We start from the raw sequence: 12849 nt of genomic DNA on the forward strand, positions 1-12849 counted from the left end.
TTGTCCTATGATGATTTGAGTGATTCTCTGAGTCCTGCCACTATCCCATGTAGTATGTGTTATCAAAAACATCGCGAAGCATCAAATGTTCTCAAACGATATAATATCCGAAGAGAGTGATAAGAGTTATAAGAAATGTCTCATCACACTGTTAGGTGGATTAAAAGCGTTTTTTTTCTTTGATTCTTCTTACTCTTTTTTCTTTTCTCTCTCTCTGTTTTTCTCTTTTTCTTCTTTTTTTGTGATTGTGTTTGTGTTTGTGTTTGTGTTTGTGTTTGTGTTTGTGTTTGTGTTTGTGTTTGTGTTTGTGTTTGTGTTTGTGTTTGTGTTTGTGTTTGTGTTTGTGTTTGTGTTTGTGTTTGTGTTTGTGTTTGTGTTTGTGTTTGTGTTTGTGTTTGTGTTTGTGTTTGTGTTTGTGTTTGTGTTTGTGTTTGTGTTTGTGTTTGTGTTTGTGTTTGTGTTTGTGTTTGTGTTTGTGTTTGTGTTTGTGTTTGTGTTTGTGTTTGTGTTTGTGTTTGTGTTTGTGTTTGTGTTTGTGTTTGTGTTTGTGTTTGTGTTTGTGTTTGTGTTTGTGTTTGTGTTTGTGTTTGTGTTTGTGTTTGTGTTTGTGTTTGTGTTTGTGTTTGTGTTTGTGTTTGTGTTTGTGTTTGTGTTTGTGTTTGTGTTTGTGTTTGTGTTTGTGTTTGTGTTTGTGTTTGTGTTTGTGTTTGTGTTTGTGTTTGTGTTTGTGTTTGTGTTTGTGTTTGTGTTTGTGTTTGTGTTTGTGTTTGTGTTTGTGTTTGTGTTTGTGTTTGTGTTTGTGTTTGTGTTTGTGTTTGTGTTTGTGTTTGTGTTTGTGTTTGTGTTTGTGTTTGTGTTTGTGTTTGTGTTTGTGTTTGTGTTTGTGTTTGTGTTTGTGTTTGTGTTTGTGTTTGTGTTTATGTTTGTGTTTGTGTTTGTGTTTGTGTTTGTGTTTGTGTTTGTGTTTGTGTTTGTGTTTGTGTTTGTATTCGCGTTTGTGTTTGTGTTTGTGTTAAGGTAATTACATGACCCAACGCTATTACACCAGTAATAGAACACAGGAAAAAAAATGCTAGAGCACTTTGTCGTCGTAGCATATATTTCTTTGTTTAAAATGAAAACCTCTTCGCTTATCGGGGGAATGGAATTTTCATTTATTCTTCAGCAAGAACATTATCAATCACTAATCGCAAACGGCATATTGTCCACCACAAAAGGCTCGTTCTGATCATCACAATATTGATGATTTCTCACATCCAATTTTATCATTCTTCCAATCTCTTGAGTAACTTCAAGCTGTTGCAGAGGACAATACGCTCTCCATACTCCTTTCCTATCTGCAGGAAAATAATGACCCTCAACTAGAAACACTACCAGCCACGTACATATGCTATAGCGTATCTAGCGTCATTTCGAATTAATTGCACGCTCGTTCCATTTCAAGATCCCATAAAGAAGAGCAGTAATTGAACTGTTATTCCCTGCATTATCCCGACGTCGATTTTGTCACTCTCTGCTGCTACCCTGCTTGTCTGCATATAAGACAAAAATAAGCTTTTAATAAACCCCTTCCTAATCCTATCCCACATCGCTAGTTCGTCCCCCCCCCCATACTGATCACGAGCCGCGAGTCGACTAGCTACAAGTATTAGCAGCCTCAGCTCTTAGGAACAGAACAAAAATAAAACCCGTAAAACATTTTCTTATCCTGTCTTTTATTTTTTTCCTTCTCCCCCGCAACAGTTCAACTTTGTCGGCAAGCTGCTCGGTCCGAAGGGGAACTCCCTGAAGCGGCTCCAGGAGGAAACGATGTGCAAAATGGCAGTGCTTGGCAAGGGTTCAATGCGGGACCGGAAGAAGGTTAGTATCCAGTGCACTCGCATCGCGGAATTTAACCATTTTCAGCCCGTTTCCGAGATGTTCGTTTATCTCGTTAATACCCGGTTATTTATTTCCTTCTTTATTTTTTTTCCTCTCTTTGCTTTGTGTGGTTCCCGATACTCCCGCCAAACAACGATGACCGGTAGGAAGAGGAACTGCGACATAGCGGCGACCCACGGTATGCGCATCTAGCCGAGGATCTGCACGTCGAGATTTCCACCTACACAGCACCGGCCGAGGCGCACGCTCGCATCGCGTATGCCCTGGCCGAGGTTCGACGTTTTCTGGTGCCGGTAAGTACGGTAGAAAATAGAGGAGATTAGGGAAGGGTAGTCGTTTGAAAATTTGATTAGTCAAGGATTAGGTTGATCTGGCGCTTCCAGCTATTGTGACTCACTTGGGATGCATTTTGAACAATGCGAAACGTTCCGGTTGGCACCGGTTCCATAGGGGCGCACGAAGGGGCCGTGTCCCCCCCTTAATTCAAGCGGAAAGTGGCTCTGTAGGAAAGCATGTCTATTCAACCGTTTCGCTAATGGTTGATTTTTTCACTAAGTGTTGAGGTGTTTCTTTAGTACATTGTAGCTCATTGAATCAATATCATTGATGAACAGAACAGATACGAGTAGTACATAGTGGCTTCCTTGAGAAACTAATCAAATTTCTGTGCATGATTTGCCAAATTCCTCACCACACCTTATGCATGTCAGAAACGCCGGAACTTATGTTTTGAGTGGTTTTCATGAGCTTATTTCACCTGCTTATCAAAAATAACAAACTTCAATTCAGTCACTGTTTCCATCTTCATTTCCAAATGTGCGAACGCTGTAGACCTCAAAATCACTGCAGCCCAATTTGCCCGCCTGTAATGGAAGCCCATCATGGATGCCATTACTGTTGATTGTCTAAACTGGTGTCATGATGACGCTTAGCAATGTTTCCTCCACTTACATTATCCAGACGGTTTGCTTTTACCATTCGCTGCTTCTGGCTAAGGAGGACCTATTTCGCTGCCACCAAATGCGGTATTCTCTGCTTGGTCACGGCTTGCTGCGTGTCACGAAGCTCGCTGTTTGCAAATTGTTATCGTTGCTGGTTGGTTTGCGTCGTTTGTGTAGCTGAAAATTGAAATGGTACAGCCTACTCAGGTGCTGTGCCACTTTCGGTTAATGGGTCTATCAATGGCTGTCGAGGGACGTCGGTGTTGTTACTATATTTGTTTGGTTATCCCTTCGTTCGACTTTTCAGCGTACTGTTTATTTGGGATCCAAAGTGTGTTGAAAAATGGTAAAACGATTTAGTCAGCTCCATAGTGAATTTTAGGGTGACAAAATAGGAACGCAGATAAAATCAGAACATTGTTGGTGTCCGGATAGAAATTTCTTGGAAATTCACACGTACACGGGGCCTTCTAGTAAACTCAATAGTATTAAAGTCCAGTATGTAATCTTCTAGCAACTTTGAAGTTCAAAGATATTTGGCGTTGGTGACAAAACCTGGCGATTAGATATACTCTCTCATAGATCATGCTGCAAGATTCGGGTGAAATTCCCGGCTCCTAACACGTAGATTACCAAAGATTCTATACATCTCCTTTCAATCAAGCCCATATAAGTCAAGGTTTCCGTTCTAAGTTTATGATTGATTCGCTCTAACGGGTGTTCAATAAAAAATGAGAATGATTTCAATATCTTTCTGTAATTAAAGTAAAGAGCGCAATTTTTTTCTCTCCATTGCTCTCTGGACTCTCTAGAAATAGGTGGCATGTTTCTTTTCGCTTGGGTGCTATCATTTCAAATGAAGATAGCGTCGAAACAGTAAGCACTCCGCGACCGTGTTGTACGGTTTTACGAAACGCATGGTCATCCTGGAAAAAAGTTTACGGTAGACCACTTTCAAATGAAAACGTGCCCGTGAGTACTGTTTACCGGATCCTGGTTGCCCAGAGGGTGGAGCGACAGGCTGGTAGCGACCGTCCGGCAAAGATAACAACAAAGAAGAAAAAGGAAGCTTTGTAAAAGCTGTTCGACAGCAAGGACGGAACGAGTTTGCGTGACGCCGGCCGAAAACATCACTGCTCCCATACCTTGATTTACCAATCCTCAAGATGGAGGACATCATCTGTCGAAAGAAGACCCGGTCCTCGAGTACACGGACGAGCAGATAGCGATCGTGAAATCGTAGTGCTAGTAGATGACGAAGAACTACCGCGGGACGTCGTTCGCGCTGGACGACTTACTTTCCGCTCTCAAAATGGAAATGACAGCTACTATTCCAGGAAATGACAGCTACTATTTCAGCGACAAGTCGGCCACACCCCCCGAAGTAAAAAAGTTTAAGCATAAATTTGAAAAATAGTTATGCTGTCCATCGACATATCGGACAGAGGGATTTCAAAGCCGTGGTTCAAGCCGAGCGGACTGTCCATCAATCAACAAGTGTACCAGGAGGAGTGTCTTGAGAAAATTCTTCTGCCGTTCTTAAAGGAGCATCATGTGAATGGGAAGCATGTCTTCTGACCGGACAAGACGTCTTCCCATTAGGCCAAGAAGACGCTGGAGAATCTTGAGCAGAAAAAGGTACCGTACGTGACGAAAGAAAGAAATCCGACCAACTTGCTCCAGTGCTCCTCCCGTTGAGGATTTTTTCGGCTTCCTCAGTGCTCTAGTGTACAAAAATAATTTACGGGCCAAGGATACGAAGCAGTGGACCACCAGGATCCGGAATTGTATGCCGTCCAGCGCTCTTGTGAGAGAATCGCGACTAAGTTGCGTCGTACGGCTGACGATTTTTTGAAGAATAAACATTATGTTTTTAATAAAAAATGCTGAATTCGTTGAAAATTTTTGTTTTATTTTTTAGCTACATGACTGAAAAAATTCTCATTTTTCATTAAACACCCGTTACTTGTTCCGCTTGGCCGCCTCTACCGTTTGTATCGTGCTATAGGACGTATTCACTTCTTCTCAGAGTCTTTTATGCAAACAGCGGAGAGACTAAAAATGAAACTCATTTATGTGCCTTCAATCAATGTTTTTCCGGTCAAGCTAGTCTCTGAGCCCCGTGAAAGCGGCCCCTCATGATAGAAAAATGGAGGTCTGATTGGAACCATCTCAAAAGATTCTGATCGACACTACTGCCGTTAAAGGCCTACACTCCCCAGCAGAAATTCTAGCCAACTAACTCAATCTGAATGTTTCGTTATTTACTTCCGACTTAAGCAAGGAACAAAACAATATTCGGTCATTACCGAAATTTCGCAGGATCACCCAAATAAGCTCTCGATGTTGGTGAGCAAACTTCGTGAATGATATTACCCACGATGTACTATTTGCACAGGACTACCGTGTCTATGAACCATCCCACGAAGTCGAAATTGATGGCGTGATTCTCGTGCATATTTTTATGGATTTAAAGAATATACAAACTCTTGAAAAAGTCAAAAATGTGGTAAATGAAATTCTTCACAACAAATATACTAAAAAATAGTGCTTCAGCAGGCACTAAATTAGCAGTTTCAATTCTATTGGGATTGATCGCATAAGATGAAGCTAAATCATCTCCATTCAACTCGTATCTCTTTCGTACTCGATAAGGTTCATCTGCCTGTTCGTTTTTTGTGCCATGGGTGATGAATTGCAGTAAATGAAAGCAATTAGGTCATACAGATAATCATGGCAGCAATAAGGAACGCTGGAACAAGAGCCCGACGTAATCATGGGAATGATTCTTGCACTAGGAATACCGTAACAGTGCGAGGAGAAACAGAAGCGTTGCCTCTACGGACGCTCTAAGTTCTCTTTCGTCCAAATGGTAGTGAAAACTACACCACCGACCATGTTAAATAATTATGCTATCTTAGCTCAGGAAGAGCGCTTCCCTGACGACCCCCGTGTAGGGACATCTTTTGCTGTGCCTAAAAGCTCTAGAAAAAGCAAGATTTCCCCATTTGAAATTACTACCAAATGCCAAAAAGGTCCTCCTAAGGCACTATCAAATATAATAGATCGAGAAAGCGCTGCCACAAATCCGAAGTAAACGGCAGGTCTTGAAAATTTCAGATCGAACGGCGTTCCTAGCGCTTCTTGAAACACCGAAAAACTGCCTATAGTTAGTGACCAATTTTCACAATTATCAAAACACTAGTAGTCTCCGTGCTAAAAATTTTGACAAGAAAATTTGATGTCAATAATTTAGCTAGAGTATGTATGTGTGTATACAATATATCTTCCACTAATCTGCAGTATTTTAAGGCAGGAATTGTTCGCATCTTTTAATAAATATATTTATTACATCCAGAGATGTGCACATTATTAGTCCTGGAGATGGAAGGTGATAGCTCCACCATACTTACTGCACCTCAGATGTACGTGGTATTCTTGTAGTGGATCACAACAATACCATAATTTTTCATGTAAATATGGTCAATGTTTATCATTCTCGGCTTGCCTAATATGGTTTTCAAAACTTCTTATATTTGATCTGTTTATCAAATGCATCTTTTCGTTCGTTCACTATCCGATGGATTTTGATTCAATCTTAATTGGTACGGATTCTGATCCTAATGTGACACAAACGATTTTCACTAGATTGGAAATAACAGTACAATTTTACCAAATCCCACTGAAATGGTCTGCCAAGGAGTCTCAAGCAACTGCGCTCAGTATATCGTCTCACTTGTAATCGCGATTACCACAGTTTAGGCTATATAACGAAGAAAAATCATCCAAAAGGACTCGACGTTGTAAAAACTAAGTTATTATTCAATGATCTATAGCCCATCGAACTCTCATCTTCTAACAACCATTTTCAGTAAAGCAACAAAAGGTTTTGAAAACTATTATTTTTTTAATCCAGGGATTTTCTGAGAAATGACGGATTTATAATCCCGGGAGGCTGAAAACCACCTGAAAAAGGAGGCTCTAATTTTCACAGCCTACAACATTTCTGATCCATCTAAAAGTCTTTTATACAGGCTCTGTACTGTCGATGCCAGATTATTGAGCTATCTTTTGGGGGAAAAAATTACAAAGCATCTACCGAATAGATCTTGAATTTTTAATTTTTGCTTTGGAGCTACATGTAATACTTAAGAATGACGTAAGGTTAGATGTGTTTGAATCGTGTAGAATTTTACCTCTCAGTTTTGGAACGGTACTACATCGGCTCTGCATACGGAGGTCTTGAGGGGATCTTCCGCACTCCCTTTCTCAAGCGATAATTTTGCTTTAAATGATTATCCGCTTCCTGAAAAACTTTTTGGTTCATAGTATGCCGTCGCATACAACACATGATTTTCTGTCCGTCTACTACCAGAACGTTGGCGGAATGAGAACAAAAACACAGGTCTTCTTGATTGTCCTCACTTCCTGCGACTATGATATTATCGTTCTCACCGAAACATGGCTACGTGATGATATATAAAACACCAAACGATCGACAAACCACGCAATTTACCGATGCAATCGCAACTTTTCTATCAGTTATCCAAACGAGGAGGTTGTGTTCTTAAAGCGACAAAGAACAGGGACTATACAAAGGATGGCTGGATGTGAACGTTTGGAACAGGTGATCGTACACGTTTACTGAACAGCGATCTTGACATGTACAACTTTCACTCGCCAAAAACTTGCAAAAGCAGTGAAGCGCAAAGCAATTATGTCTTTTGGGATGTTTTATTATGATCCAAGACCTTTATTTTGTTGATATAGTTATCTTACCTCTAGGAGGAAACCTCACCTCTAGGATTAATCATGAAATCATAGCAACAAAAGCCAAACTTTGATATTTTTGAAGAGTAGTACAAAAACACTATTGACGTAAGCTCAGTCGCTTCCACGTTAACCATTTGAAATACTTTCAAAAAATTGTCAAATTACCATGAAAATTCACGAAATAAACTATTGTTGTAATGTAGGAAATTGTCCATTTTGATAATTCAAATCATCTTACGGAACATACCGAACTTGTCTGAATGATGTTTTAAAAGTCATATTAATGAATAGACTTTAAAGGAAACATCCACTTTGTGTATTCAGCAAAGTTATTGACAAAAGCTTGCTCTACAACTTCGTCGAAAATTTATTTTTATGCCGACTTTCCAAATACACAATATTCGCTCCGGTTCTGTGCTCATATTAAATCCATACTTCGTGTCCGAACTCAAACACGCTATTTCGTACCAAAAAACATGCGCATGTTCGCCTGCACAACCGAACCCTATGTACGTATACGGTGTGCGTACACATAGGTTCGTGGCACCAGTTTTCTCTTTTTCACTCTCATCATCATGTTGACTCTTTTTGCCCTGCGCGAATCGTTCTCGTGTACGCTCCCGGTGTACGTACACGGATGTTTGAACATCGTTCGCTTGGGTTCGATGTTCGAGGCAAACCTGTACATCGAGACGAAGCATGTTTGAGGTTGAACGTGTGCACGAAATTTTGCACACAGGTACAAACTTATCGATGTTCATGGGAAGTCTGATTTTAATATATCCACCTAGTTTGTATCAAATCTGCTCTCTTGGCAACGTGAATGGATGGATTCTTGATTTAACCTTCGTCAACGACACGGACGTGTTCAAACTGATTGAAGCTCCGATATCCGTACTGAAGGTAGACCCTCACCAGGTCCTTCGCTTTAAGCTTTGATATGCGTTTTGGTCATGGTGTCACTTTTGACCAAAATTAGAATAAAATTTTCTAATTCCTCTAGAATAAATCTTCCTAGTGGGTCTGAAAAACCAGTGAAAAATTTGGTTTGAAATGATTTTGAGTTGAGAAACTAATTTAAAATTGTTGAAAATTTTTGGCGAGGTCCAAACCCCTAAACCCTCCTCCTGGATCCGCCGCTGGTTTCAAGTGTTTCGGCGTCGACACATAGCAAGTTCGTAGCTGTCGATTCATTGTACGTATGTGTGATCGCATTGAATATCTAATAGACATTTTCACCATTATATTAAACATAACCAGCCATGGAATCGTAATTTGGATAAATGAGAAAGGCACAATTGCACCACTAGGTGAATTAAAACGGGTTTTTGGTTATTCATTCGCTAGGGTGTCTCACATAAAATTGCATCGCGGAAAAAATGCCGTGGAAAACTACCTAGTGGACCGATCCTATTTAAACATTCAGACAATAAAATATAACCTATTTGTAAGGTTTGGGCATATTTATTGTATTAAACTTCAATACCATAACCGTTCGCTGACACCTTACGTTTAATTCCACTTATTAGGTCTGGCTGCAGCTTCTTCTGTGCGGAAACCTACTTTTCCTTCATGTCTTCCTCAGAACTGACCTCCTTGTAATGTTTCCGTAGTGCCTGCTTCATAATTGCCCAGTATTTTTCGATGGGTGGGGGGGTGCATGTCCTTGAGTAAAAAAGTGACCCCGTTGGCTTCGTGCCACTCCAAGATAACAATTGAATATTGGCACGAAGCTAGATCCGACCAAAAGATCGTAGGGCCTTCATGTTCCTCATGACTATAGTCCCGGTAGTCATGAACAACGCACTCCGATTGCCACATGAGCAGATCGCTTGCCAAATCATGTTTTTATTGGCAAATTTTGAAAGTTGCTGCTTCCTTACTTCATCAGGACCATCAAACTTGTGATATGCGGTGAAAAACACTAACCCAGGAAACTACCGGAAGTCCGTCTTGAGGTAAGTTTCTTCATCTCTGAGGAGGCAATGAGGCTTCGTTAGCATCTGACCGCATTTCTCGTTCCGTTCAATGCTCAGAGTTTGGTACTAACGATTAATCACACGACTCGCAGTTAACTGTCCGATTCCGAGTTGTTTACCGATGTCCCGATGCAAGGGTTGAGGATTTTCCAGCTATATGCGCAAAATCAATTTTCAAGAAAAAATCCCAATGGGTTATTTTCTACGGCGTTTTTTCTAGATGCAATTTGATGTGGGATACCTTTCATTGCGCTTGATCTTTCTCAGGGGAGGATTCACTTTACCGCATGCTACATGCTCTCGTGTATGTCCATGTCGATGTCGCTAAAGCAGTTTTGGTTTCTACTGATGTTTTTTTTAATCTTCTTGTTTTTCTGGGTGACCATGATGTGTTCGTCTTCACATGGATATGCATTCGCTAGGTATAAATACTGGATGTTGATTTATAGTTACTGTGGATTATTGATGGTATCGCCTGTGGGCAGTGGAAGGATATGTGTTGTAGTCTAGGTATTTTCTTTAGCAGCTTTGGCGCATGGTTTACTGTAGTGTGGCGTCTGGTTGCAGAACTAACACATGGGTGGCTGCCCTTTACCTTTTTTGAATGTAGATAATACTTTAGGCAAATTTAAGTAAAAAGGAATAGGTTGGCTCGGTTGGATTCTAACCACACGAGCCCCGTTGAGAATGCCAGGGAAAAAGTTTCATTCATAAAGGATTCTACTCCTCCGTATACTGATATTATTTTTTTTAAATTACTCGAAGCTGGTACACTGTGTCAAATCATGTAGGCGAACTACAGTCATATCATTGTCAATACATACGGGGAGCTTAGGTTTAATATTGTCATACTCCACGCCGTGTTTCATGTTATTCAAAATGGCCCGTTCCAAAAATAACCACATTGATTAGGTTTTAAAGAATTCCGCGAAGCCGAAAGTCGCCATCTTGTTTTTTAAAGAGGTCTCAGGCATCCATATTTGGCGTCTACTCGTTAATACTGTTTCGAAAACAACCATATTTTTGAGATGCATGCCAAAAGGAAACCTCAATATCGGACTTTTCCACTTTTACAAAACTCTTCTAAAGAATTAGAATAAAAGCAGAAACCGTGCAAATTGCAAAATCCATGCAAAAAACTCGTTCAAAAATCGTCTTTTGCCTTCAAAAGGACATCTTTTGCCTTCAAAAGAACATTTGACACAAAAAATCCGAAATCACCCCTTTTCCTAAAATCTTTTGAATTGAATGTAACGAGGTTTTTTTGCACAGTTTTTGGAATTTACGCGGTTTTTTTTTGGCACGATTTTCTGAATTAACATGGCTTTTTTACACGGATTTCGCAATTAACATAGTTTTTTTGCACGGTTTTTTAAAAGGTACGTATCCCCCGTATAAAAAAAAACCTTAGTGTACTCGGACCGCTTGGCTGCCTCTACCGTTTTGTATCGTGCTGTATGTGGTTTTTACTTTTTCTCCGAGTTTTTGGCATACTCTTTTATGCATACAGGGAAGAAACTAAAAACTAAACCCATTTCTGTGCCTTCAATCAATGTTTTCCCACACCAGCTGGTCGACGAGCCCCGTGAAAATGGCCCCGTTTATGATGGTAAAATGGAGGTCTAATTGGAAGCGTCTCAAAATATTTTGACCGATACTACTGCCCTACACTCCCTGACGGGAATTCAAGCCAACTAACTCGATCGAACCGTTTTGTTATGTACTTCAGCCCCAAAGAGGAAAGAGGACTTAATCTTTTAAAAAAATTCAAGATACTTGAGAAAACAATATTCGGTCGTTACCGAAATTTCTCAGAATCACCCAAACAATCTTTCGATGTTTGTAAGAAGACTAACGGAAGTGAATGATATTACCCACGATGTACTTTTTGCACAGTACTACCGTGTCTATGTACCATCTCACCAAGTCGCGATTGATGGCGTGATTCTCGTGAATATTTTTATGGATTTAAAGAATAACCAGGCTCTTAAAAAATCAAAAATTTCGTGAATGAAAATTCTTAATAACAAATATAGACCGGATCATCGGTTATCGCAATCATCGGTCATAATCAATAAACCCCAACTTTTGCACTGTTGTTTGGTTGGTGAATGACTGAGCAATGCGTAATATAGACTTTGTGGTTCGCCACAGTGGTCCTTAGTCTCTTGTCCAGTAACTCATATCCCTACCTCCCCGCGGTGCCAGCTGGGGTGCGAGTAACCAACCCCGGTGGGACTATGGTCGTATGCTGACAGGGAAGGGGGGCTCCTCTTTTCGGAGGGCGAATCCATCCGAGCGTCTGTTATCCATGTTAGGGGCGGCTGATGTATCGTCCTCGTGTCAGCGTGGGACTCTAAACACGAGCTGACACGATGGTCCTCCGGCGAGACAGGGGGTTGGGGAAGGCCCAACAAGCCGCTCTGGTAAACTAACCGTTACGAACAATGCAGAAGAAAATACGAATCGGAACAATCGGCTGAGGCCTACGCGACGAAGTAAGGACTACGATTGGAAACTCGGAACATGGAACTGCAGGAACACTCTGCTTTCCAGCTTTCGACAGGATAATCTACGACGAACTCCAACCACGCAACTTTGAAGTCGTAGCACTGCAGGAACTTTGTTTGACAGGACAAAAGGTATGGAAAAGCGGGCATCGGGCGGCTACTTTCTACCAGAGCTGTGGCACCACCAACGAGCTGGGAACCGGCTTTGTAGTGCTGGGTAGGATGCGTCAACGCGTGACTGAATGGACTCCAATCAACGCAAGGATGTGTAAGTTGAGGACCAAAGGCCGTTTCTTCAACTACAGTATCATCAACGTACACCGCCCACACGATAGGAGACCCGACGACGAGAAGGAAGCGTTCTACGCGAGGCTGGAGGAGGTGTTCGACGGCTGTTCGCAACGGGGCGTGAAAATCGTCATCAGTGATATGAACGCTCAGCTAGGACGGGAGGTAATGTTTAGACCAGTAATCGGGCCAAACAGCTTGCACACTGTAGCGAATGACAACTGACAACGGCCAACGATGCGTAAATTTCGCAGCCTCCCGTGGCATGGTAGTCCGTAGTACCTTCTTCCCCCGCAAAGATATCCACAAAGCTACCTGGAGATCATCTGACCAACGCACCGAAATCCAAATCGATCACGTTCTAATCAACGGGTGATTCTTCTCTGATATCATAAACGTTCGTAACTACCGCAGTGCGAATATAGATTCGAACCATTATCTAGTTGCAGTATACAAGCGCTCAAAACTCTCGACGGT

The 12849-nt window shown here is 41.2% G+C and overlaps 1 protein-coding gene across 4 annotated transcripts in view; it reads left to right on the forward strand.

The window, feature by feature from the left end:
• The window catches only part of LOC131685517 (RNA-binding protein asd-2), a 348290-nt gene that overhangs the window by 247081 nt on the left and 88360 nt on the right, over positions 1–12849 (forward strand). For all 4 annotated transcript variants that reach the window (XM_058969302.1, XM_058969304.1, XM_058969306.1 and 1 more), the window contains 2 exons: positions 1744–1860; positions 2028–2174. In XM_058969302.1, coding sequence (XP_058825285.1) covers positions 1744–1860; positions 2028–2174 — 264 coding nt within the window. The remainder of the gene's footprint in view (positions 1–1743; positions 1861–2027; positions 2175–12849) is intronic.

This window comes from Topomyia yanbarensis, chromosome 2, assembly GCF_030247195.1.
Source record: "Topomyia yanbarensis strain Yona2022 chromosome 2, ASM3024719v1, whole genome shotgun sequence".
NCBI lineage: Eukaryota > Metazoa > Arthropoda > Insecta > Diptera > Culicidae > Topomyia > Topomyia yanbarensis.